The following is a 22,228-nucleotide window of genomic DNA, read 5'->3' as shown; positions in this document are numbered from 1 at the left end:
AGTTTTGCGAGAGAACGCAAAACATCTTTGCGAGGGAACGCAAAACGTCTTTGCGAGAGAACGCAAAACATCTTTGCGAGATAACGCAAAACATCTTTGCGAGGGAACGCAAAACATCTTTGCGAGAGAACGCAAAACATCTTTGCGAGGGAACGCAAAAAACTTAGAAATATATATTTTCCTCCCACCCATTTTTTTTCTTTCACCCATTATTTTTTTTTCACCCACCCATTTTTTTTCTCCCCCACTACGTCCCTTCCGGGGTTCCGTATAAACATGAGTTTCTGTCAGTTTTTTTTTTTTTTTTGATTAGTAGTAAAAATTCTTAACACAAACAATAATGTTCATTTACTTTTATTTATTTTTCATTTATTTAATTTTTTATTGGGTGAAAAATAAACAAGTAAAAATGATTCAATGGTAGCACAATTCCCTCCATCATGTTCCGCCTTGGGCCAAGTCTAGACCGATCAGGTAATTTTAACATATTGAAGGTCAAAACTGCACATTAAGGACAGGTCTCGGATTTTGTATAGGTAATATTACTTCTGAACATTTTACTTTAAAATAATTTATGAAATATCTCATTTATTACTGTGCTGTCTTCATTCAGATATAAATCTGAATACCTATATTAGTTAAAATAGTCAACATTCTTTACACAAAACAATCTTTGTTTTTCTTAAATCCAATTTAAATATTCATTAAATCAGAATTAACAAAATATACCTAACTATAATCCACTGAATTAGAAGTTTGCTTGTTCTCTTTAATCAAAACCCAAAAATTTGCTCTTGAATTTGCTGGACTTTTCCTAGTCCACCCAGGTTAAAACATCAGTCAGAAGATTACATTGGTGACTCTATTTTGAGTTTGCTGTGAGCAAATATTAGACTTTCAATATATGGCTGTGGATTAACTATAATATTGTTTTATAAAGTGTTCTGTTTAATGATTTGGTTGTTTTACCTTATAAGACCTAAATGTATTGTCGAACCAAGAGGATTAATTTTGATAATTTTTTTTCAGATTCCTGTCGGCCATTTTGACTTCTGAATCAACGGCCACTCTGTTTTCATCTGAGACTCTTCTCTAATATCACTGCAGACAAATGTACATCTTGAATGACCTGAGGGTGAGTAAAATAAACATTAAATGTAAGGAGCGGTTAAATCTGAATCTGGTAGAATCGTACTTTAGCCACTAGATGTCGCTGTCGACACAAACAAAACTTATGTGGCGTAAGAACGCCGTTTCTCTCTGAATGACAGATGGATGGAGGGATTATCTTGGTGATTTTAGGGAAAGATTAGAGGACAGCAGATGCCCTCTGTGGGTGGAGAGGAGCATAAGGGAGGGGTCATGAGAGACACGAATAAAGGTATAAGCAGAAAAACTGATGAGCAAACACGGGCATTCAGAGTGATGCTGAGAAAATGGAGTTTGGCTTTTATTATAACACAGATTCATACTAAGACATCACTAAAATGGGGGTTAAGTGAAAACTCTGAGTATGTTAACGGGATAGTTCACCAAAAAATAAAATGTACTCATTATTTTATTAATCTTCTAATGGTTCAAAATCTTTGAGTTTTTTGTTTGTTAAACAGAAAAGAAGATACTTCAGACAAAGCTGAAAAGCAGTAGGGCAGTGCGGGGTACAAAGTAACACGGGGTAAAATGTTACAGAGTTCTAAGGTATTTGCTCAGGGTTAACCATGGCAGACTTCTAAGGTTTTTACCACAGTGCCGGCAGATGTCTTCCTGACAATTATTGAAAAAGTTTGGCGAAATTTGGATGAGAAACACCAGAGAAACTATTTTATCAGCATAAAAGTATTTTTTGTTATACTCAATATTTTTTATAAAAAAAATATGTTAGTGAAATCTTATACTGTTGTGACTACAGTCTTCTAGGCTAAAATATTAACCATTTTGAAAGATGTATAAAACATAGTTACTGCAAAGCCAGTTTTGAGGAAAACACAACACACCAGGGTTAGTTGTAACAGGGTGTTACTAATCAGCCACACACTGTTGGACACCAACTAAGCTAACAAAATAATTGTTGAATTTTATAGATAATAATGCAAATAAATGCATTGTATAATAATGCAAATAAATCAAAATGTGTTTATCCAATAGATAATTAAATAAACATGCTCTGCTATGTAGAATTAAAAAATAAAAAGTTAAGTACTGAGGAAATATACTATTTAAAGTACATTGAATTTAAAATCATTGTGTGAAATGTTACAACTTGCCCCAAAGGTAACATTTTTACTCCTGCCACTTTTGGCAATACTGCACAAAAACCATAGATCTGCCGGTCATACTGTCAGTGCTCATTGTAGGAGAGGCTTGTGTGTTCTTGGTAAAAAAAAACAAAAACGGATTGTCTTACCCCACATTACATAGTTCATTATTTGACCACAACAAAAAAAGTGTTACTTTGTACCCCGCTCTCCACTAACCACTGACTTTCATATCAGGAAAAACAAATACTTTCAAATGACATTCAGCATTTTTCAGAATATCTTCTTTTGTGTTTAACACAAGAGAGAAACTCATAAAGGTTTGAAAGAAGTAAAGGATGAGTGAATGATGACAATTCAAATGTTTGGGTGAACCATCTCTTTAATGGTGCGTTCACACCAGACGCGGATGAAGCGTCAAGCACGATTGATTTGCATGTTAAGTCAATGCAAAAACACAAATAGACAGCCTTTTAGGATGTCTATCCTTTTAGGATGTCTATAGATAAGCTAAAAGTTTAGTCCGAATCGTCAAACGAATTGGGCATTTTGTATGCGAATTGCTCGAGTTGGAAAATCTACACTTTAGCGGACATTCGTTAACTTGACGTGCAAATGAAGCGAGTAAACTTAAAATGTTCACATACATTTATAGCATGATTTATATTTGCAAAATACCCCACAAATAATGTTTTATAACTCTTTGAAACGGCCCCTTTTAGTCTTTGATCGTAATTATGCCATTTCGGTGACTGTCACTTTAAATTCAAAAGAGATTGTTCTCTTTTCAAAAGTGTCAGCATAGCAGTAGATTCAAAAACAAGACTCATGCTAATGAGGGAGAGATTGTCACTAATGGGCGGGGCTTTCCTCCTCTGATGATGAGTAAAAAAGTAGAATGTCAATCAAAGTGTTTCTGCAGACTGTTTTTATCAAGTATGATTAAAAAAAAACTATTTAATACATTTTACCATTAGAACCTGCTTTTACTCACACACTATTGCCACACAGCGGTGTTTAAACCAATTATAAATGTGATGTTTGCATAATAAGTCCTCTTTCACTCTTTTGGGTTGACATGCCTCCCATTCTGAAATGGAAAAACCCCAAATTAATATACTCGTAGATTTCACTTAACCGCCGTTCCGTAATGGGCCCCTGATCTGCTTTCTAATATGTGTTTGACTGGTTGTTATAATACACAGTAATGACACACAGTTGATACTTTTCATTAGTTTTATTGTATACCGGGAATCTTCACATATACAATTTGTACATTTTTTTTGTATTTTTTTTTCCCAATGGAGAAACATCTTTTAACATCTTTTTGTTGTTGTTTCGTTTACATTTTGCTGAGTTACAGTACATGAAGGAAAGCAAAAATAAGAAAGAAACAAATGTTTAGAAGGGAAGAAAATATAAACACTTGAAGCAATATAACATCAAATTATGGGAAGTCACTCAGTTTATTATTCTTATTCTACAATTTTCTTCATTACTTATTCCTGTTTTGTGATTGGTTTCTTAAAAGTACAGTTCACCCATATACTAGCGCTCAAGTGGTTCTAAACTTTTATGAATTTCTTTCTTCTGTTGACTCAACATAAGATATTTAGAAAAATAGGAGAAGCAAAAATACTATAGAAGTCAATGGCTGTCTTTTTTTTCAAACATTCTTCAAAATATCTTATTTTGTGTTCAATGGAAGAAAGAAACTCAGATTTGGAACGAGTGAAGGATGAGTAAATGATGACAGAATTACCATATTTATATAAACCATCCCTTTAAGCTCATTTTATTGTACATGCTAAAATAAATTAATATACATGATAAGGAAAACCTTGAGATAACAACCCCATCGATTTCCCAGAATTTCGGCACTTTCACCTTCAAATTCGCCTGGTATTTTGTGTATTTCTGTGCATGTGTGTGTATAATAGTACTCTTGGCATTCAGTAGAGTGTCAAATGCATAATTGCAAAGTAAATGACTGTAAATTAGCCTGCCAGTAATATAAGTAAACCAAGCATAAAAGAGACTTTCTTACAGATTTATTGATAGAGTTTGTGTATGGATGGCTTGTGAAAATGTGTGAGTAATATAGTTAATCAGAGGATGAAAACACACTTGTGATCACTTGTAATGTGCACTGAAGATCTGAGTCGTCTAAACTCACTCATTTTTTAAAAAGGAACAAGTCACCATTGTTTTATTGTTTAATGTTATAGATGTATATATTTATTATATTTCTGTAGTACATATGTTGTTTCTGTGGTTGTGGCTCATTTGTATTAATACTATTAAAGGGGTAGTTCACCCAAAAACGAATATTCTGTCATCATTTACTCACCCTTTACTTGTTCAAAACCTTTCTTTCTTTCTATCTTCTGAATGCTTATTATTTTTCTTATCTACTCTGGAAGTCAGTGAGTCGACCAGCATACAGTGTATCCGGAAAGTAGTCGAGCTTCACTTTTTCCACATTTATGTTACAGCCTTATTCCAAAATGCATTAAATTGATTTATTTCCTCAAAATTCTACACACAATACCCCATAATGACAATGTGATTTTTTTTAATTGTTGCAAATTTTTATTAAAATAAAAAACCTGAAAAATCACATGTGCATAAGTTTTCACAGCCTTTGCCGTGAAGCTATAAATTGAGCTCAGGTACATTCTGTTTCCATTGGCCATTCTTAAGATGTTTCAGCAGCTTAATTGGAGTTCACCTGTGGTAAATTCAGTTGATTGGACATGATTTGAAAAACCATACACCTGTCTATATAAGGTGACAGGGTTGACTGTGCATGTCAAAGCACAAACCAAGCATGAAGTCAAAGGAATTGTCTGTAGACCTCTGAGACAGGTTTGTCTTGAGGCACAAGGCTGGGGAAGGTCACAGAAACTCATCACCAGGCTAATACCATCCTTACAGTGAAGCATGGTGGTGGTAGCATCATACTGTGGAGATGTTTTTCAGCAGCAGGAACTGGAAAACTAGTCAGGATAGAGGGAAAGATGAATGCAGCAATGTACAGAGGCATACTAAATGAAAACCTGCTTCAGAGTGATCTTGACCTCAGACTGGAGCGACGGTTCATCTTCCAGCAGGACAAAATAGCACACCACCAAAATATTATTGGAGTGGCTTCACAACCACTCTGTGAGTGTCCTTGAGTGACCAAGCCAAAGCCCAGATCTAAAGCGTATTGAACATCTCTGAGCAGATCTGAAAATGGCTGTACACCATCGCTTCCCATCCAACCTGATAGAGCTTGAGATGTACTGCAAAGAGGAATGGGCAAAAATTCCCAAACACAGCTGTGCCAAGCTTGTGGCATCATATATTTAAAAAGGCTTGAGGCTGTAATTGCTGCCAAAGGTGCATCAACAAAGTATTGAGCAAAGACTGTGAATACCTCTGTACATGTGATTTTTATTTATTTATTTTTAATAAATTTGCACCAATTTCTAAAACTATTTTTTCACATTGTCATTATGGGGTATTGGGTGTAGAATGGTGAGGAAATTAATAAATTTAAGCCATTTTGGAATAAGGCTGTAACATAAAACAAATGTGGAAAAAGTGAAGCACTATACAGCTGTTCAGATGCACTGTATTTCAAAATATCTTCTTTAATGTTCAACAGAAGAAACAAATGTGTAAAACTACATAGGGGAGAGGAAATTGTGAGGAAATTGTCATTTTTGAGTGAACTATCCCTTTAATTTTATAATATGAGCTAATTATTTAATAATGACCTTATGAAATTTGCAAATTAAAGTAAAATGACAAACTATTTTTCTATACATTCAAAACTAAAGTGCTTTTATTTTGCTGCAGGGATTTCTTTAATTGAATTTTTGTTGACAATACAGTTGTACGATTCTCATTACATTTTTCATGAAATATTGGCTCCACATTCACAGAAACGACATATGAATCCTACATATGAGGACACTAAATAACAACAGCCTTTTGAATTTGGTGTGACTATCTCTTTAAGAATATAGTGTGTAAAAAGTTAAAACCTGGGATCGAATAAATGTCTACACATCCATAGATTTGCTTAAACCCTTTGACCATATAAAGCACTGGATAAAACAAAAGGAAGACAGGAAACGCACATACACTCACCGCGAGCACACACATCCACACAAAAAGCTCATATGCTGTATAGTCTTACACCACAACCATGAACATGTCTAACATCACTGCGTCATTTTTAAGTGCATTACAGTGATTTTGGCAGGACGCCTAAAATACTGAACATTTAATTCACGGAGCACCACTGTATTCTCAATCGGACACGCAAAGTAACTCACATCTGCACACACACACATTTTAGTGTGTATGTGCATGTTTTTACAACAATCATCATATAATCTGATAATCATTTCCTCATTTACTCACTCATCCAGACACATTCACCCACACAGACTGGTTTTTGTGATTTATGAGGACAATCCAGGTATTTTACCGTAATACTTTCATTCCTAGGTTATACACATGTCATTTGTGTCTTCATAAATCATATAAACAAGTGTATACACACACACACACACACACTCACACTCATCCTATATATGTATTAGTTTATGTATTGGTCTGCACTGAATTTTCTTCTCCTTAATTTAGATTCATATATATATATATTTCCACTATGTGAGCTCTCTTTCTCCCTCTCCCCCATATAAATAGCTATTTGTCCCAACCGGTTGAACATATTCTTCTGTTTTATCCCAATCTGACACCCATCCCGCCCCAGCACCAGCTCCGCCCCCATTAGGACCGCCGACATGCGGATTGTTTATAGCTCCATACTGTCCTCCAGTCCTGTACAGTTCCTCCGTTTCATTGGCCAGTTCGTCCTCTCCCAGAATGCCACACTTCTCCTCACTGGTGTTTTCGGCATCCGCCCATGGCTGCTTCTCACCTGATGCGAAGAGCCCTGGTAACACATTCAGATAAGAAAAAAACAAATATAAATATGGATATAATAAATAATACTGCTAATAATAATTACATTACACAAAAGCAAATTGTTCTGAATGAACTGAAAAAGCCTCCCGAGATGAAGAAGGCATAAAAGCAGTGGTTTTTCATATTTATGTAGGCTAGAAAATAATATGTTTTGTAATATTTTAATCCTTTATATTTATAATCTATATATATTCTTATTATATATTATATATATATATATATATATATATATATATATATATATATATATATATATATATCCTTAATATTTATTTTTTTTATATGTAAAGATATTTGCGTATTGCAGTGTGTAAGCGAGGCGCAACTCTGCGCTGGACTTTAGACCGGCTTTGTTCTGGTCTATTGAAAAATCTATTATAGTTTCTCAAAATAGCAACGCGCCAGCAGTGCGCCTCAGAACGCCTTCCTATTTAGACCAGAACGCCTATGGGCGCACATATGAGCGCAAATGCATTTGCTATTTAAACAGCGTAGCGCAACGCCTCAAAACCACTCTTGCGCCAACCTGAAACTAACAAAAGACTACTGCGCCGCGCCTTGTATGATAGGGCCCAAAAACTAATAAAAGAAACATTCACATGCTCTCAGTCTGCTAATATGCAGTGTCTTAGCCTCTATTCCTGCAACCTAATCACTAGCTGGGTTTCCATTACCCTGTGTTAATCCGCATTTAAAAGTATCGCATGAGAAACAAGTGATGGAAATGCCAATTATCAATTAAAAATCTCTTTTAACTCGCAAAAAATATTTTTTTCAGTCACTTGAGGTGGTTTTCGACAAGAAAGGGTTCATGCTTATTCAATTCAGTTCATGTTTATTTATATAGCGCTTTTACAAAGTAGATTGGGTCAAATATTGGGAGATGGAAACTCATTTGTTGAATAAACTCATGTTTGTCTTGTTTACTGTTGGTTGCTAGGTTACCAAAACTACAGTCAGCCACTCTAATAACTTGACGGAAATGCATCTTATTCACATTTTCCTTTTTTTTCTTAGAGTTTTGAAAAGATTAGCTTCACGTTAGGATAGAAACATGGCTTCTGGCAAGCGAAATCAAACAACTTGGATTATTTAGTCATCCCAATGTAAAATCTAGTGGTATATGAGTATTTGCTAACTTAAAGTGTTTATGTTGAATTTTAGCTACATACCATAAAAAATCACACCCCCATAATGCACCAGGGCTGCAATGAGGAAAACATACTGCCACTCCTCACGTGTCTAAAGGCAAATTAAGAAAAAATTATTTATTGATTGGAAAAGATTATATTAAGAAACAATCGCATATCAATTTAGACATATCAATGTTTTGATATGTTAAGTTGTTTAATATGTACCTTGTGTTTGGTCATGGCTCCAACTATGAGCGGACACACCATTCCTGACAAAGTTCCCACTCCATTGGAAATTCCCATCAGGATACTGGCGTAGCGTGGTGCGATGTCAAGATGGTTCACATTAAACCCTGAGATGGAAAAAAGTGAGAGGAATGTAAACATTTTGTAAATTGTAAACATTTATTTTATTTCTACTAATTAAGTCTTTTTGTACCACAATGTGACTACATTTTGTAATGTGATTTTTAGCTTGCATTCTTTTGTTTTTATTTGGTCAATGGTCAGCTAAATTTCTTGATTGTGACTGGCCAAAATCATTTAATGCACAGGTAGTTCCAGTCATTTTTGATCATAGTGCAAAATAAATGCGCTACCCTCAAACATAGTAGGTAATCATAATAACTGTTTATCATAGTAACAGTTTCCATAGCCTTTATTATGTAGTGAAATCTAAAGGATAAATTGTGTGCTTCACGAGCGAGGTGGTGAGATCAAACAACTTGGTAAACAAAGAAAACTGGACTATAATATCACACCCCACAGCCCACATACACAAACAAATCTGTGGAACTGTGAGAAAGGCAAACTCAATGTTTTATGCATGTTTGTTAATATTCCTTGCACATATAACATGTTTACAAAACTCACTTAATTCTATGCTGCTACTCTGCACTTGCACTTTTACCATACTGCACCTAACTGCACTACAATAAATACCTCAACTTGGCCATATTCTGGAGCAATAGGATATCTGGTAATCGCTCACAGTTTATTATTGTTTGTTTATTAAATATCAATTGTATTATATTACTTAAATGTTTAGTTTATGTTTAGTGTGTGTCATATCTTGTTTTAAATTGCACATTGGAGTATGGGAGAAACGCAATTTCAGTCTGCTGTGTAATGTACTGTTGCATGGTTTGATTGACAATAAAGTTGACTTGACTTGACTAGAAAAGGTAGCTAACACTTGTTACTATGAGTTATTAGTTATGCCCATATCACAAAAAGGCACACATGCACATATGAGATCTGACATGTAACTGATTTAGTCAAATATTGCACAGTGAGATCTGATCAGATCTGAGAACAATAGTTTTGACCTGCCTACAACTTCGCATGATCCTTTAAAGAATCACAATTCATTTATTATCCCTTACATATAACAATTTCACTTTACATCTCACAAAGTAACTTTCAAGGTGACGCGGTGACGCAGTAGGTAGTGGTGTCGCCTCACAGCAAGAAGGTTGCTGGTTTGAGCCTCAGCTGGGTCAGTTGGCATTTCTGTGTGGAATTTCCATGTTCTCCTCGCGTTCGCGTGGGTTTCCTCCGGGTGCTTCGGTTTCCCCCACAGTCCAAAGACATGTGATACAGGTGAATGGGGTAAGCTAAATTGTCCGTAGTGTATGAGTGTAAATGAGTGTGTATGTTTCCCAGAGATAGGTTGCAGCTGGAAGGGCATCCACTGCATAAAACATATGCTGGATAAGATGGTGGTTCATTCCACTGTGGCAACCCCTGGTTAATAAAGGGACTAAGGCGAATAAGTAACTTTAAATGTTATATATTACCATTTAGATTTTTAAAAAGTATTTAAAAACTGAAGCAGAAGGTCAGCTTTTTTTTTTTTTTTTTTAATAAATAGAAACTGCATTCAATTGACAAAGAGAGATTATAGAGACTATAATGTGTTGTAAAGTCTTCTTTTAAATAAGATAATATTTTGAACTTATTTATCAGAGAATGCTGAAATAAATGTGCACATTATTAGGCAGAATATTGATATTAATGACAAGTTGATCTCCAAATCAGCATTTCTGAAGACTACAATAAAAAAGTGCTGAAAATCCAGCTTTACCATCACAGCAATTGATAATTATTTAAAAAGACTCAAATAGAAAGTAGGTTTTCCAAATTTTAGTAATACACTGGCAGTGTACTTATTTAGTTTGGCTTGTCTAAAGGGGATCTTTTACCAAAATATTTTCTCCACTTGTTCCAAACCTGTTTCAGTTTCTTCTGTTGAACACAAAAGGAAAAATACACTAAAGAATGTTGAAATAAAACAGCAAATGACTGCCTTTTGGTCCTACAATGGCTGCTTTTTTCCAACATTCAGAATTCAGAATATCTCGTTTAGAAAGAAGAGAGAAAGTTTAGTTTTACTTTGCTATTACTAACCTGAAATTGCAAATCCACTGAAGCCCACAGCCAGCACAAGAAAAGAAATGGCTACTCCTTTGGTATGAGAGAAACCAACAACCAAGAGAAGTGTGGCTTCCATTCCAAACCCTAAAACACACAAAAACACAACAGTTTAATCTCTCTGTCCCTCAGTCATTCAAAGAAAACTGACAAGGTGTCCCACTGATCATCATGGTGTGTCAGTCCATCACCTGTGTCAATCTATACCTGTTCCATATCCTGGATGCAGTGGTGCATGCATGCTTGTATGTGTGAGTGTGTGTGCAAATGATTGTGAGAGAGTAAGTGTACTGCATTGATGCATCAGTGATTATTGCCCCAGCTGCCATTGCAGGACCAGACAGAGTAAAAATAGACAGATAATCTGACATGCGCATACAGTTTATGTGGTTTAAAATGCAGTTTGTGTACTGGATTCTGTGTTTTTCTCTTTTATTAAAAGCAAAGTATAGCAAATATAAAACAAATATAAAAATTCAGTTGCATATTTATAGATTTTATGTGATGTCACACTCTTTAAGATTTGTATTAAGGGCTGATGTAGTTAAACAGTGATATAAAAACAATATATTATATTATATTATATTATATTATATTATATTATATTATATTATATTATATTAATATAATATTAATAATGCAAATGATGCGATTAAGTATGGTTGGAACATTCTAAGCTGTATGTATGGCCACTAAGCCCTAGGAGGTTAAGCATTTTCTTCATAATGGTTATCTATGAAAAATGCTTATCCTCCTAGGGCTTAGTGGCCACATAAGTGGACAGCACATTTTAGCTCCTAAGCGGCTATTTAAAATACTTTGAATGTTTTAAATTTTGTTACAGACATACAGTGTCATCCTGCAACTGTTTTGCAGCATATGAAATGTCCCAAACCATATTTTTAACTGTCCAAAATGGGCAAAAATGTTGTTTTTACTCTTTGATATACATATATTTTTTAAATGTTTTGACTATGTTATTAATGCATTTAAAAAACAGTCAGGATAAAGTGTTTTATGTAAATTTATGTAAATGTTTTGTCCACATATGAACAACATTTTTCTCTAAAAGTACATCATATCAAAAGATGATACTTAGGTTTTATTCTAATTATGTTCCAATAAGCTCAAATAGCAAAGAGAAATAAAAAATGCATGTAAAAAAAAACACCTTGGGCCTTAAGGGGTTAAAGGGATAGTTCACTCAAAAATGTAAATTTAGGGTAGCTTTGACAGGTGCAGGCGAGAGTGCAATCCAAAAAAGAGATCTACTGATAAGCTTGTGTAAAGTAGGTTAAAATATGCAGTTTGGTTCTTAAATAATGGCTGTTTGCATCTGAAAGCAAAACTTACAAAAATCAAAAAAAGTCTCCACATCTTATTATCCCTAATATTTCTCTGTTTCTAGTGTAAATCCTGAAAAATGTGTACATTTTTTTTAACTTGCAGACAAAAGGCTGAAAACTTTGATTTGCAGCTATTGTTAGGACAAGTCCTATTGTTGGTCCTATGATATTGTTATGTATACAGTTTATGAACAAAAAGAAAACAGCATACAGCATATTTCCCTGTGCAATTTTTTTTTACATTTCCATCTTACCTCCACAGTTCATGAGTTTACGGACGTTTGTTGTGGTCATTAAATTGTGTGTCCTCAGGTAATCGGCCAGTTGTCCTCCGATTGGCACAATGATGGTCATCACTAAATGAGGAAGAGCAGACACCATCCCCACCTGAGCAGCAGACGGAGCAAAAAGAGAGGTTTTTGAACAAATCAGGTTTACGATATCGCCTAATATACACATCCTGCTGAACAGGTATGTTATGTTTTGGTTACTGGTGTCTAGAATGGGATCAGTTCATTTTGTTTAACCACTACAAGTTTTAACTAGCACAAACAAGAAATTCATGCAGGGTTATATTGAATTTTCCAGATTAACTGGATTTTCTTGGTACTAAAATCGTATATATATAATCGGGTACTAAAATCGTATATATATATATATATGAATGTATGTATGTATATATAAAACGCAATTACTCAATATGGTTAATCATGACATTTTGAGTTACTCTGTTTATAAGATCAACGCATCAAAAATCCAACAATGCAGGAGCGCAGTGCTTACTTTACTGTCGAACTTGTTATATATTGAGTATTGAAACTTTATAATTGCATATAACTTGATTTCTGAAAAAGTCGTTATACAGTTAAAGTCAGAATTATTAGCGCTCCTGAATTATTAGCCTCCCTGTAGATATTTTTCCCTAATTTCTGTTTTACAGAAAGAAGTTTTCAACATTTCTAAGCATGGTGGTTTGAATAACTCATTTATAATAAGATTTATTTTATCTTTGTCATGATGATAGTAAATTATAATTTACTAGATATTTTTCAGGGTGCTAGTATTCAGCTTAAATGCTTAACTAGGGGTTAGGTTAATTAATGTTAGGGTAATTAGGAAAATCATTGTATTATGATGGTTTGTTCCGGAGACAATCGAAAAAAAAATATTGCTTAAGGCATACCTGTTAACCCTCCTGTTTTTCAAGGGATTCTCCTGTATTTTACAATTTTATCCCTCTATCATCCCGTAAAGGTATTTTCCTGTATATCTCCCTTAGTCTTTCTCTGAAGGGTGGCAATAAACATTAAAGAGCTGATCCTCCCTATACGCAACCCATACTACCGAACCACCAAAGAATGACCCTTGCTCTTAAATGTGAGTCTGTTCTATGCTTTCATTTTATTTAGGCATGAAAACACTTTGAAATAAATATAAAAACGGTGGGATTCCCTTTCCTTGTCATTATAGGTGACATCGCCCCTCTTATGCAATCCTCAAAACAGTCATATAGCAGTGCGTGACTGTCAGCTGACGCACTCCATAGTGATAAATAAACGCTGTGGGTGTGTGTTTGAACAGATATACACACATAATTAATAATAAAAACATCTAAAATGTCAATCTTGGTGTTTTTTTTGTCCTAAATGAGCATAAGAAGTTATGAAAGCAATCCAGTGCTTTCGTTATAAAATTAGATGTGTGCATTATGTAATATAATCAAATGAAAAATCTAAATAAATGAGATTCATTTGGTTGATATCCCTTATTATGGTGGGCATATCCCTTATTTTCATATCCCAATGTTGACAGGTATGGCTTAAGGGGGTGGTTTTAATGGTTTCTAAAAAGCTAAAAACTGCTTTTATTTTAGTCGAAATACTAAAACTTTCTCCAAAAAGAAAAAATATTTTAGGAAATACTGTGAAAACTAACAAAAAATTCACAGAAGGGTTAATAATTTTGACATCAACTGTATGTTATTGCAAATGAACTCTTCTTACAGTATATAGTGGTTTTCCATCAACAAGCATGAAGTTTTCTTAATCATCAAGTGCCAAAAGTTACATACAGCATTCTTAAAAACTACCAACAGCACCAGCGTGGTATTATTCAGAACAGAACTGTGATTTATTTTTTGTGTTCTGACTCATCAGTTGAGAACCACTGTTGTACACCACTATGAAAACGACACTATTTTCAGTGTTGATTGTTTTACCTTGCTTATTTCAAAGCCGAACACCTCCTCGAAATAAGCGGGCTGGCTGATGAGGAGCAGGTAGAAGGTCCAGCTTCTGCAGAAGTTGGCTACGATGATGGCATACACTGGCATGGAGGTAAAGAAATGCCGCCAGGGGGTTTTAAATTTCTGCAGGGTAGTGAGAAAACCAGAGGTCGAACGCATCCAGAATAGTGCAGCACGCAGCAGTTACAGAGGAGAGAGGCTTTAGTGTGTGTGTGTGTGTGTGTGTGTGTGTGTGAAGTTGACAAATAGGCAGTAAAACACTTCTGTTCACTTTTTAAAGATAAAATATATATTTAGTAAATATAAAATAAATATAAATAATTTACAACAGCAATCCAGCTTGAATCACTTCAATGAAATGAGCATCCAAAGTTGTTGGACGAAAGATTAAGCTCCCATAATGCAATTCAAAAGCATAAAAAAATGAGAAAAATTATTGTGACAAAATGTGGAAAACTGTTAATTTAATGATATTTGTTTTATTGTACTTCTGATGTTTAAGACAATATAAAGGGTCACTAACTTTAACAGTTTTCTCATTATTTGTTTTCAACATCATTCTGAACTTTACTTTAAATTCGGTATGTCTTATGGTATGACACAGCAAGAATTAAGAAAAACTGTAAATAATGTACAAATAGCATGAAAGTAATTTATCTTCACTGTTAAACACTTCTTATCTTCATATAAACATTCATACCTAAAAAAAATAGCACTATAAGTATTTTATAAACTCATACATGTTATATGTATTTTGAAATTTATTAATATGAATGTTATTTTTTCTCTATATGACTTGTTGGACATTCTCATTAAATACGTCACACCAAAGGACAACAAAACAACAATGGATCAAAAAAAAAAAAAAAAAAAAGGTTTTTAGGGGAATTGCCCGATTTAAAATTAGTATAGAATAGTCAGCATAGTCTGCCAGCACAGCATAGAGAGAGAGAGATTTAAGAAAGTAAAATAACGGCTGTGTTTGTACCTGCAGGGGGTTGACCAGGCCAGCGCTTTCCCCGATGGCGTCCTCAATGTACTTCCTCTCCTCTGGTGTAATTGTCGGGTGAGCAGCTGGACTCTCATAGGACACTAAAATCCAGAAGAGATACCAGAAGATCCCAACACTTCCTGCGAGTCAAAGAGAAATGGGTAATAATAACGATGGTCACACTTTACAATGAGGTTCTATTAGTTATTGTTAGTTTTTATAATAACTAATATGCACTTAAAAATGAACAATACTTGTACAGCATTTATTAGTCATAGTTCAACATGTCATTTATTCATTTTCTTTTTGGCTCGGTCCCTTTATTAATCTGGGGTCGCCACAGCGGAATGAACCGCCAACTTATCCAGTATATGTTTTACACAGCGGATGCCCTTCCAGCTGCAACCCATTTACTAAAGCTCTATTTTTGAAAATATTCAAGTGTCATTTGATTATAATTACTATTTTTCCGCCTGTATTGTGGTGTACGAACACATCTCCATGACTTACACAATATGATGGTGGTGTAAATATAAAGATTTTGCTAATATTCAATTCAAATGGTCTCATTTTTTTTAGATTTTCCTCATATGCATATTAAGACTTGTATAAAAAAATGTGCATTAGTAAAATGCACACACACACACACACACAAACTTACCATATACATAAAACACCGAAGACCACCCAGTGTACTGCACTAAGACTCCAGCCAAAGGCATTGCAACAACAGCTCCCGCATATGAACCTACAACATATATACAGATATCAGCATACTAAAACTAGACTTTCTAAATATACATTTCAAATATGCTACTTATAATTATACTTATTCACTTACTCAGTGCTTTTATCAAAAATTACTTTCAAATCAGGATAAAAGAAGCATTCAAATCGCTCTATTTGTATACTATTGACAAACGTTATCATCATTTCATCCTTTTATATAGGACAGGAATTGGAGAAAAAATCGAATGGTGATTTATGTGATTAAAAAATGTGATTTACTAGCATATCAGAGCTACAGGTTTGATGTGGTGGCTTTTAACAGCACCAAAGAAAGACCAAGAATAATCACAAACTCTGCTACACTGTTACTGTTTATTAAAAACCTCTTAAACATTGTTGTCATTTTTGTCAACAAAGTTGTCAGTTGTCATGACAAATTAAGAAAATAACTACAGTATTTTAATTTCAATTAAATGAAATATTTATAAAATCATATATTTATAAAGATGTTATCTCTAACGTGGGCATGGAATTTAACCAGATTTTGGTAAAACCCCAAACGATACAAAAATAAAACAAAACTCATATGAAATATGAGTTATGTGTAATAACAATGAAATGACACAAGGAGAAAGTACTGAACTACTGAAATGTATTTAATACTTTATAGAAAAGGCTTTGTTAAAGATGGGCAGCTTATAGACACCTCTCATATGGAGAACGAAGGCACAGGCATTGCTTTTTATATTGGATTTAAGTCAGGTGATTGGCTGGGCCGTTCTACAGCTTGGTTTTCTTTCTATGAAGGCATTTTGAGAGTTTTCCAAGCTGTGTTTTAAATAGTTGTCTTGCTGAAATGTCCATCCTGGTTTCATCTTCATCTTCCTGCTAATGTAGATGTTGGACTGAAGCAGCTAATATCAATTTACAATGATGAAGGGCAGAGAGTTGCTGAAGAACTACTGAGAGATTTCAGCTGCGGTCTGGGCGTTCACTGCCTTTTTACACCTCCCTTTCTTTATGTGTTCAATACTTTTTTTTCCTGTGTCATTTTATTCTATTACGCATAACTTCAATTGTATTCTAATTAGTTTTCTTTCTATATATGTATTTATTTGACTGTTACCAAAATCAAGTGAAATTTCAAGTCTACAGCACCTTTATAAATGTTTCCTGAGACAAATGGTGACGTGTTCAAACCTTTACATTTAGAAAGAGTTACATTTTTCACATTGTTTATATACATTGTATATGTAACTGTATATGCTTGCTACCACATTTTGTGCGTTGAAAACATTTCAGCTTTTGCGATTTCAAAAATTGCACCCTTTCAAATCACAATTTTGGTTTAGAAACAATCATGCAGGCCTACTTTTATAGAACTGAAACTCAATTCAAGGCTAAATCAGTAAATCAGTGTTGCTATATATTTCATAGATTCAAATGATCGACCGATGTCTGTCTCACCACAGAATGCTGTTGTTGCCAGTCGGCTTCTTTCAAGCGGTGGAGCCCATTTGGCCCAGATCCCATGACACGCTGGGTACGACACCCCCTTGAAGCGGACAAATGAGATGAATTAATGTGCACCCATAATAGTAAGTGATAAATACTGTTTCACGTTATGTCAGATGTGTATACAGTCACGCAAGCACACAGATGGCATACCTCCACAAGTCCCTGGCAGACCCTGACCATGATCACACACCCGTAGTGTACTCGAGCTGCCGATGGGATCAGCATATTCAGTGTGGACGTGGCCACAATAGCAAAGCCAAACACCCTGAGAAAAAAAACACATGCAGCACAGTCAGCTAAGCTCCAAATCCCGAAAGAAACACTGCTAACTAGGGCTACACGATATTGGAATAAAAATGGCATTACAAAATTTAGTTTTTCTGTGTTATATGAGCAATATTGCATGAGTAGCAGTGCAACATGGCTGTATATCCGCTTTAGTGAGAGGCGTGTGTTGGCTCAAGGCCACAGGCCTAGTGCCTTAGTGTCCCACCAATGACAATAGACAGCCATATCGGATTGCTACAAGTGTGATATTGCATTTATACAACAGTCCGATGGCATAATCGTGTGTATAAAAAAGAAAATCAAATGAGGAGAGTCTCAAAAATCCTTTCTTGTGGTGGAACGTCAACCATCGATTTCTTTGCTCTGCATGCTGATGGCCACCAACTGAATCATACATATTATATAATATATATTTTAAATATTTAAAATAGGCACTATCCTTATGAATAAACTTTGTAGTTGCAATCTAAACAACTACATTCTTGCCTAAAAAAAGCTTCAAAGTACATTGTTGTCCAATATTTGTCAAACTGTATAGAGATTATTATTGTTAATACACAAGGGTGAAGAGGCTGTATGAGTGCTGATATTGCAAAATCAGCCAATCAGATTCGAGAACCAGACAAAACTGTTGTATAAATATATTCACAATATGACTAATAATTTGGTAAGAATTCATACTTTTATATTGATTGTGGTGATTTAGTAGGGGAGTGAATCTATCACAAACACATTACAAGCAAAAATTTATAAATAATGTAAAATTGATACAATTAATAAAATATAGAACAAATATACAAATTATATAAACAGTGCTTTATGGATTTTAAACAGTGTTGAGGTACAGAAATGAAAAGATCAAATGTAAAATAGCACTTTATAAGGTTGTCAGCAACTTTGAAGTGGATCAAAACCAAAAGTTGTCCTAAAACTATTTAACAACATCCCATCTTGTCTTAAGACAATTTTGAAAAACGTTTGTGATACATCAGATCCTGCGGTTTGACTAGATTCGCACATTGCGATATTGAGGCTAAAACTATATTTTGTGCAGCTCTAATGCTAACTTCTTAGAACACAATATTTTTTACAGTGCATTTTATTTTTGAAAAGTCAGCCTCTGTATTAAGTTTTCACATAAGTCAAACCGAAAATTTTTCCTATTTTACCCTATTTTGAAAATGAATATTTTTATCAATTTCTCAGTGAATACAGGTAATATATTTTGGTGCATTTAAACAAAACTGATTTATTAAACAGATATATTTATTAAAATAATATTTTAGTCACCAAACTAAACTAGAAATAGAAAAATAATACATTTAAATTCATGCGAAATATTGCAATAATTACAAACTATAAAATTTCAACAAAATTTAATACTGTTTTTGTTTCTCTTGAATTTTGCTCATAAAATCTTTTATTTAATATTTTTTATCTAACATATAAATTTGGGTGAACCAATTTTTTACCGTTATCATATGTTATTTAGATAGATTAGCTCCAGATTTGGCTTCAGTACTAACTAATCTAATGTATACGCGCAAATATAATATTGTTATGTATGTTGAGCACTGTATATGAGGGTAGCAAAATAAAGTAAAATGAGGCATATTATACCAAATATGCTTTATACAGTGATTTAAAAACCATCAAGAAGTGGATACTGTAAGCTGGGAAAATATTTAAGTTCAGGTTTGCATGAATGTGGTTGACAGCCTACAGGCTGGCTACAGACACAAAGTATTGAGAGTTGTGTAATTATTGCCATACATAATAGTCTTTTGTTGATTGTAATCATATTTTGTCATATTTTATGACTATTTTCTAAACTGTGGTCAATAAGCTGTAATTAATGTGAGAAATTTTAAAGGCGTCTGAATAACTTCTGCTCTGATGGTAGTATTCGCTTAAAAATAGTTTGTGATTTCATACAATGGTCAAAAAAAGTGTGAACATTTCATACAATGGTTAAAAAAAGTGTAAGTTTCAAGTTTCACTGATCTTTTTTTCTCAAGTATGTGTGATAATATGCACCACAATACAAAAACATTAAATAACACATTCTGTATTTCGTGATTCACACGTTTTTTTTTTTTGTTTTTTTAAGATTATGAATCACATTAATGGAACCCTCATCTCTGTCCTATCGACTTTTTAGGTTCAAAAATTCAACTGTGCAGTTTACAAAGTGACTTCATTCAGATTTTAGTATTTTGAAACAATATATTGCATAACAAATGATATATAGAGAATTATAGTTGGTCTGTAAAATAACAACAGCAGCAGATTTTTGTTTCATAATTTACAGCACAAAGTTATCATTTCAAACTATTTAACATCAGAAGTTGTTGGAAGGAAGATTACGGTCTTATAATGCAATTCAAAAGCATAAGTAAATGGGAAAAACATGATGAAATATGGAAAACTTAATTTACTGCTGATTTAATTGTACAGTCTCACAACAGTGAATGCAAAAAGACAACACATATATGTGTAATTAGTCATTTGACTGAAATATATCAAAAGAGAGGTCAAAGATTTACTTCAGTTAATGAAACATGTCATTGTATTTCCCATTTAAATTGCATATATTAATTTACAAACACACCTAAATCCTACTTAAAAAAATTATCTTAATTCACTTTACCTGTTAGCTGCAAACTTTTGACAGATGAATCCTCCGGGGATTTGCGTGACAATGTAACCCCAGAAGAATGAGCCGTGAATCATACCCACCGTCTCAGGGTCCCATGTGAACTGAGCGGCCTGAGAGGGAAAAATGAGAAAGACAAACTCATCTCATTCAACTTAAAACATTATCTGCCAAAAAGAGAGATTTTCAGTCAAAGTGCACAGCTTTTGTATTAGAAAATGATTACGTAACATTCTTTAAGGCATCAAATAACCTGAATCATCTTTTTCTGTTTTAGAGTTACATTTGCAAAAACAAAAGTATAGAGGGAAAAGAGAGAAACCTGGCTTGATTAATTTGCATTTACAGTCTGTATATTTTTATTTATTTTGTCAATACTATTAAAAGCTAAAAATCTCTCATAACATGTTATCAAACTTGAAAGATTTTTGTTTCTTCACTTTTCATTATTACACTGCTGTCTGGAATACTTGATTCTGATTGGTCAGTAATGACATTCCAACGTATGTTATTCCAAGATAACAACCTATGGAAATAATCATTTGGCTCATTTGGGTACTGAACCACTTTATCTGTCAGTAAACATGTACACATCCATATAAATTTGTGACTGTTTGGTACCGTCTTGTGACTGAATAATTCCAATGACTATAGTATGAAGCCCGCCTACTAGTACTGAAGCTAATCGTTGATCGCTGTAGACTGACAATTCTGCGGGAGAGGGGCTTACACCAGACGTGATTTTCTGAAGATTTTTGTAATTTAAACCTTTAGAAATGAAACCAAAGAGACAATTGTTGCTTAATTCTATTGGTGATTCCTAATATGAAATTTATTCGTAAGCTTGGCAAGCAATTTTGGAGAATTTACTGTTTCCCCATTCAAACAGAATGGCTGAGGATACGGTTCGACAGGCGTTTCAAATATGGCCACCAAGTGAAATGACTTGTATTAAAGCACAGCTGTCAAACTCAGTTCCTGGAGGGCCACAGCTCTGCACTGTTTAGTTCTAACCCTAATTAAAGACACCTGATCCAAACTATTTGAGGGCTTAGAAACCTACAGGTAAGTGTGTTGGTGCTTATGCTTATGCTTATGTTCTACTGCTGCGTTCATACCAGACTTGGATAAAGCATCAAGTGCGGGTGATTTACATGTTAAGTCAATGCAGAGATGCAATGGGTGTGGTTATGACGTAGTGACTGTTGTTTGTGTCCTGAGAGGAAATCCTCCTGCTGACACTCATCAAACGGAACTCGGCTCAGTCTGAAGCACTGTTGATAGCCTCCTTCATCCAGGTATAGTTTGTGGAGGAGTTGATGAACTCCACAGAACTGGGTGCATCTCTGAAAGAATCTTGTGAAGTCAGACACAGCGCCGAACAAATCTATGCTGTTTGTCAGCCGTCATAAAGCACAGCTAGTCTCTCAATAAAATCCATGTTAGCCATTTAGCAATGAAGCTAGACGCAATGAGCAGACAGGAGCCCTGCCCATGATTCTAATCTGTGTCTATTGTAAAGTGAATTTGACGTGCAAATAAAGCGATTAAACTTACTGTAAAATGTTCACGCCTCTATTTGCGCATGAATAAATCACGATATTCATGCGCAAATAGATATGTGAACATTTTGAGTCTGACGTGAGCA

General features: G+C 34.3%; 1 protein-coding gene and 1 long non-coding RNA gene across 4 annotated transcripts in view; one reads left to right on the top strand and one right to left on the bottom strand.

The window, feature by feature from the left end:
* LOC137490516 (uncharacterized) overlaps positions 1–22,228 on the top strand; it is a 62,884-nt gene that overhangs the window by 3,861 nt on the left and 36,795 nt on the right. For both annotated transcript variants that reach the window (XR_011010093.2, XR_012400895.1), the window contains exons 2-6: positions 1,030–1,135; positions 12,466–12,624; positions 14,388–14,489; positions 15,393–15,550; positions 17,591–17,716. This is a non-coding gene — a long non-coding RNA (uncharacterized lncRNA). The remainder of the gene's footprint in view (positions 1–1,029; positions 1,136–12,465; positions 12,625–14,387; positions 14,490–15,392; positions 15,551–17,590; positions 17,717–22,228) is intronic.
* slc17a7a (solute carrier family 17 member 7a) overlaps positions 3,478–22,228 on the bottom strand; it is a 44,922-nt gene continuing 26,171 nt past the window's right edge. Inside the window, exons 3-14 of one of the 2 annotated variants that reach the window (XR_012400640.1) lie at positions 20,575–20,693; positions 17,787–17,901; positions 17,586–17,673; positions 16,051–16,137; positions 15,387–15,529; positions 14,372–14,521; positions 12,408–12,540; positions 10,784–10,894; positions 8,600–8,727; positions 8,414–8,483; positions 5,861–7,209; positions 3,478–4,751 (exon numbers count right to left, since the gene is read on the bottom strand). Coding sequence is in view for 1 of the 2 variants with exons in the window: in NM_001098755.1 (NP_001092225.1) it covers positions 6,920–7,209; positions 8,414–8,483; positions 8,600–8,727; positions 10,784–10,894; positions 12,408–12,540; positions 14,372–14,521; positions 15,387–15,529; positions 16,051–16,137; positions 17,586–17,673; positions 17,787–17,901; positions 20,575–20,693 (1,434 nt within the window). In the remaining variant the exon portion in view is untranslated. 2 annotated transcript variants of the gene reach the window in all.

This window comes from Danio rerio, chromosome 3 (genome assembly GCF_049306965.1).
Source record: "Danio rerio strain Tuebingen ecotype United States chromosome 3, GRCz12tu, whole genome shotgun sequence".
Taxonomy (NCBI): domain Eukaryota; kingdom Metazoa; phylum Chordata; class Actinopteri; order Cypriniformes; family Danionidae; genus Danio; species Danio rerio.
Note: the sequence above shows the minus strand (reverse complement) of the source record. Positions and strands in the feature narration are given on the sequence as shown.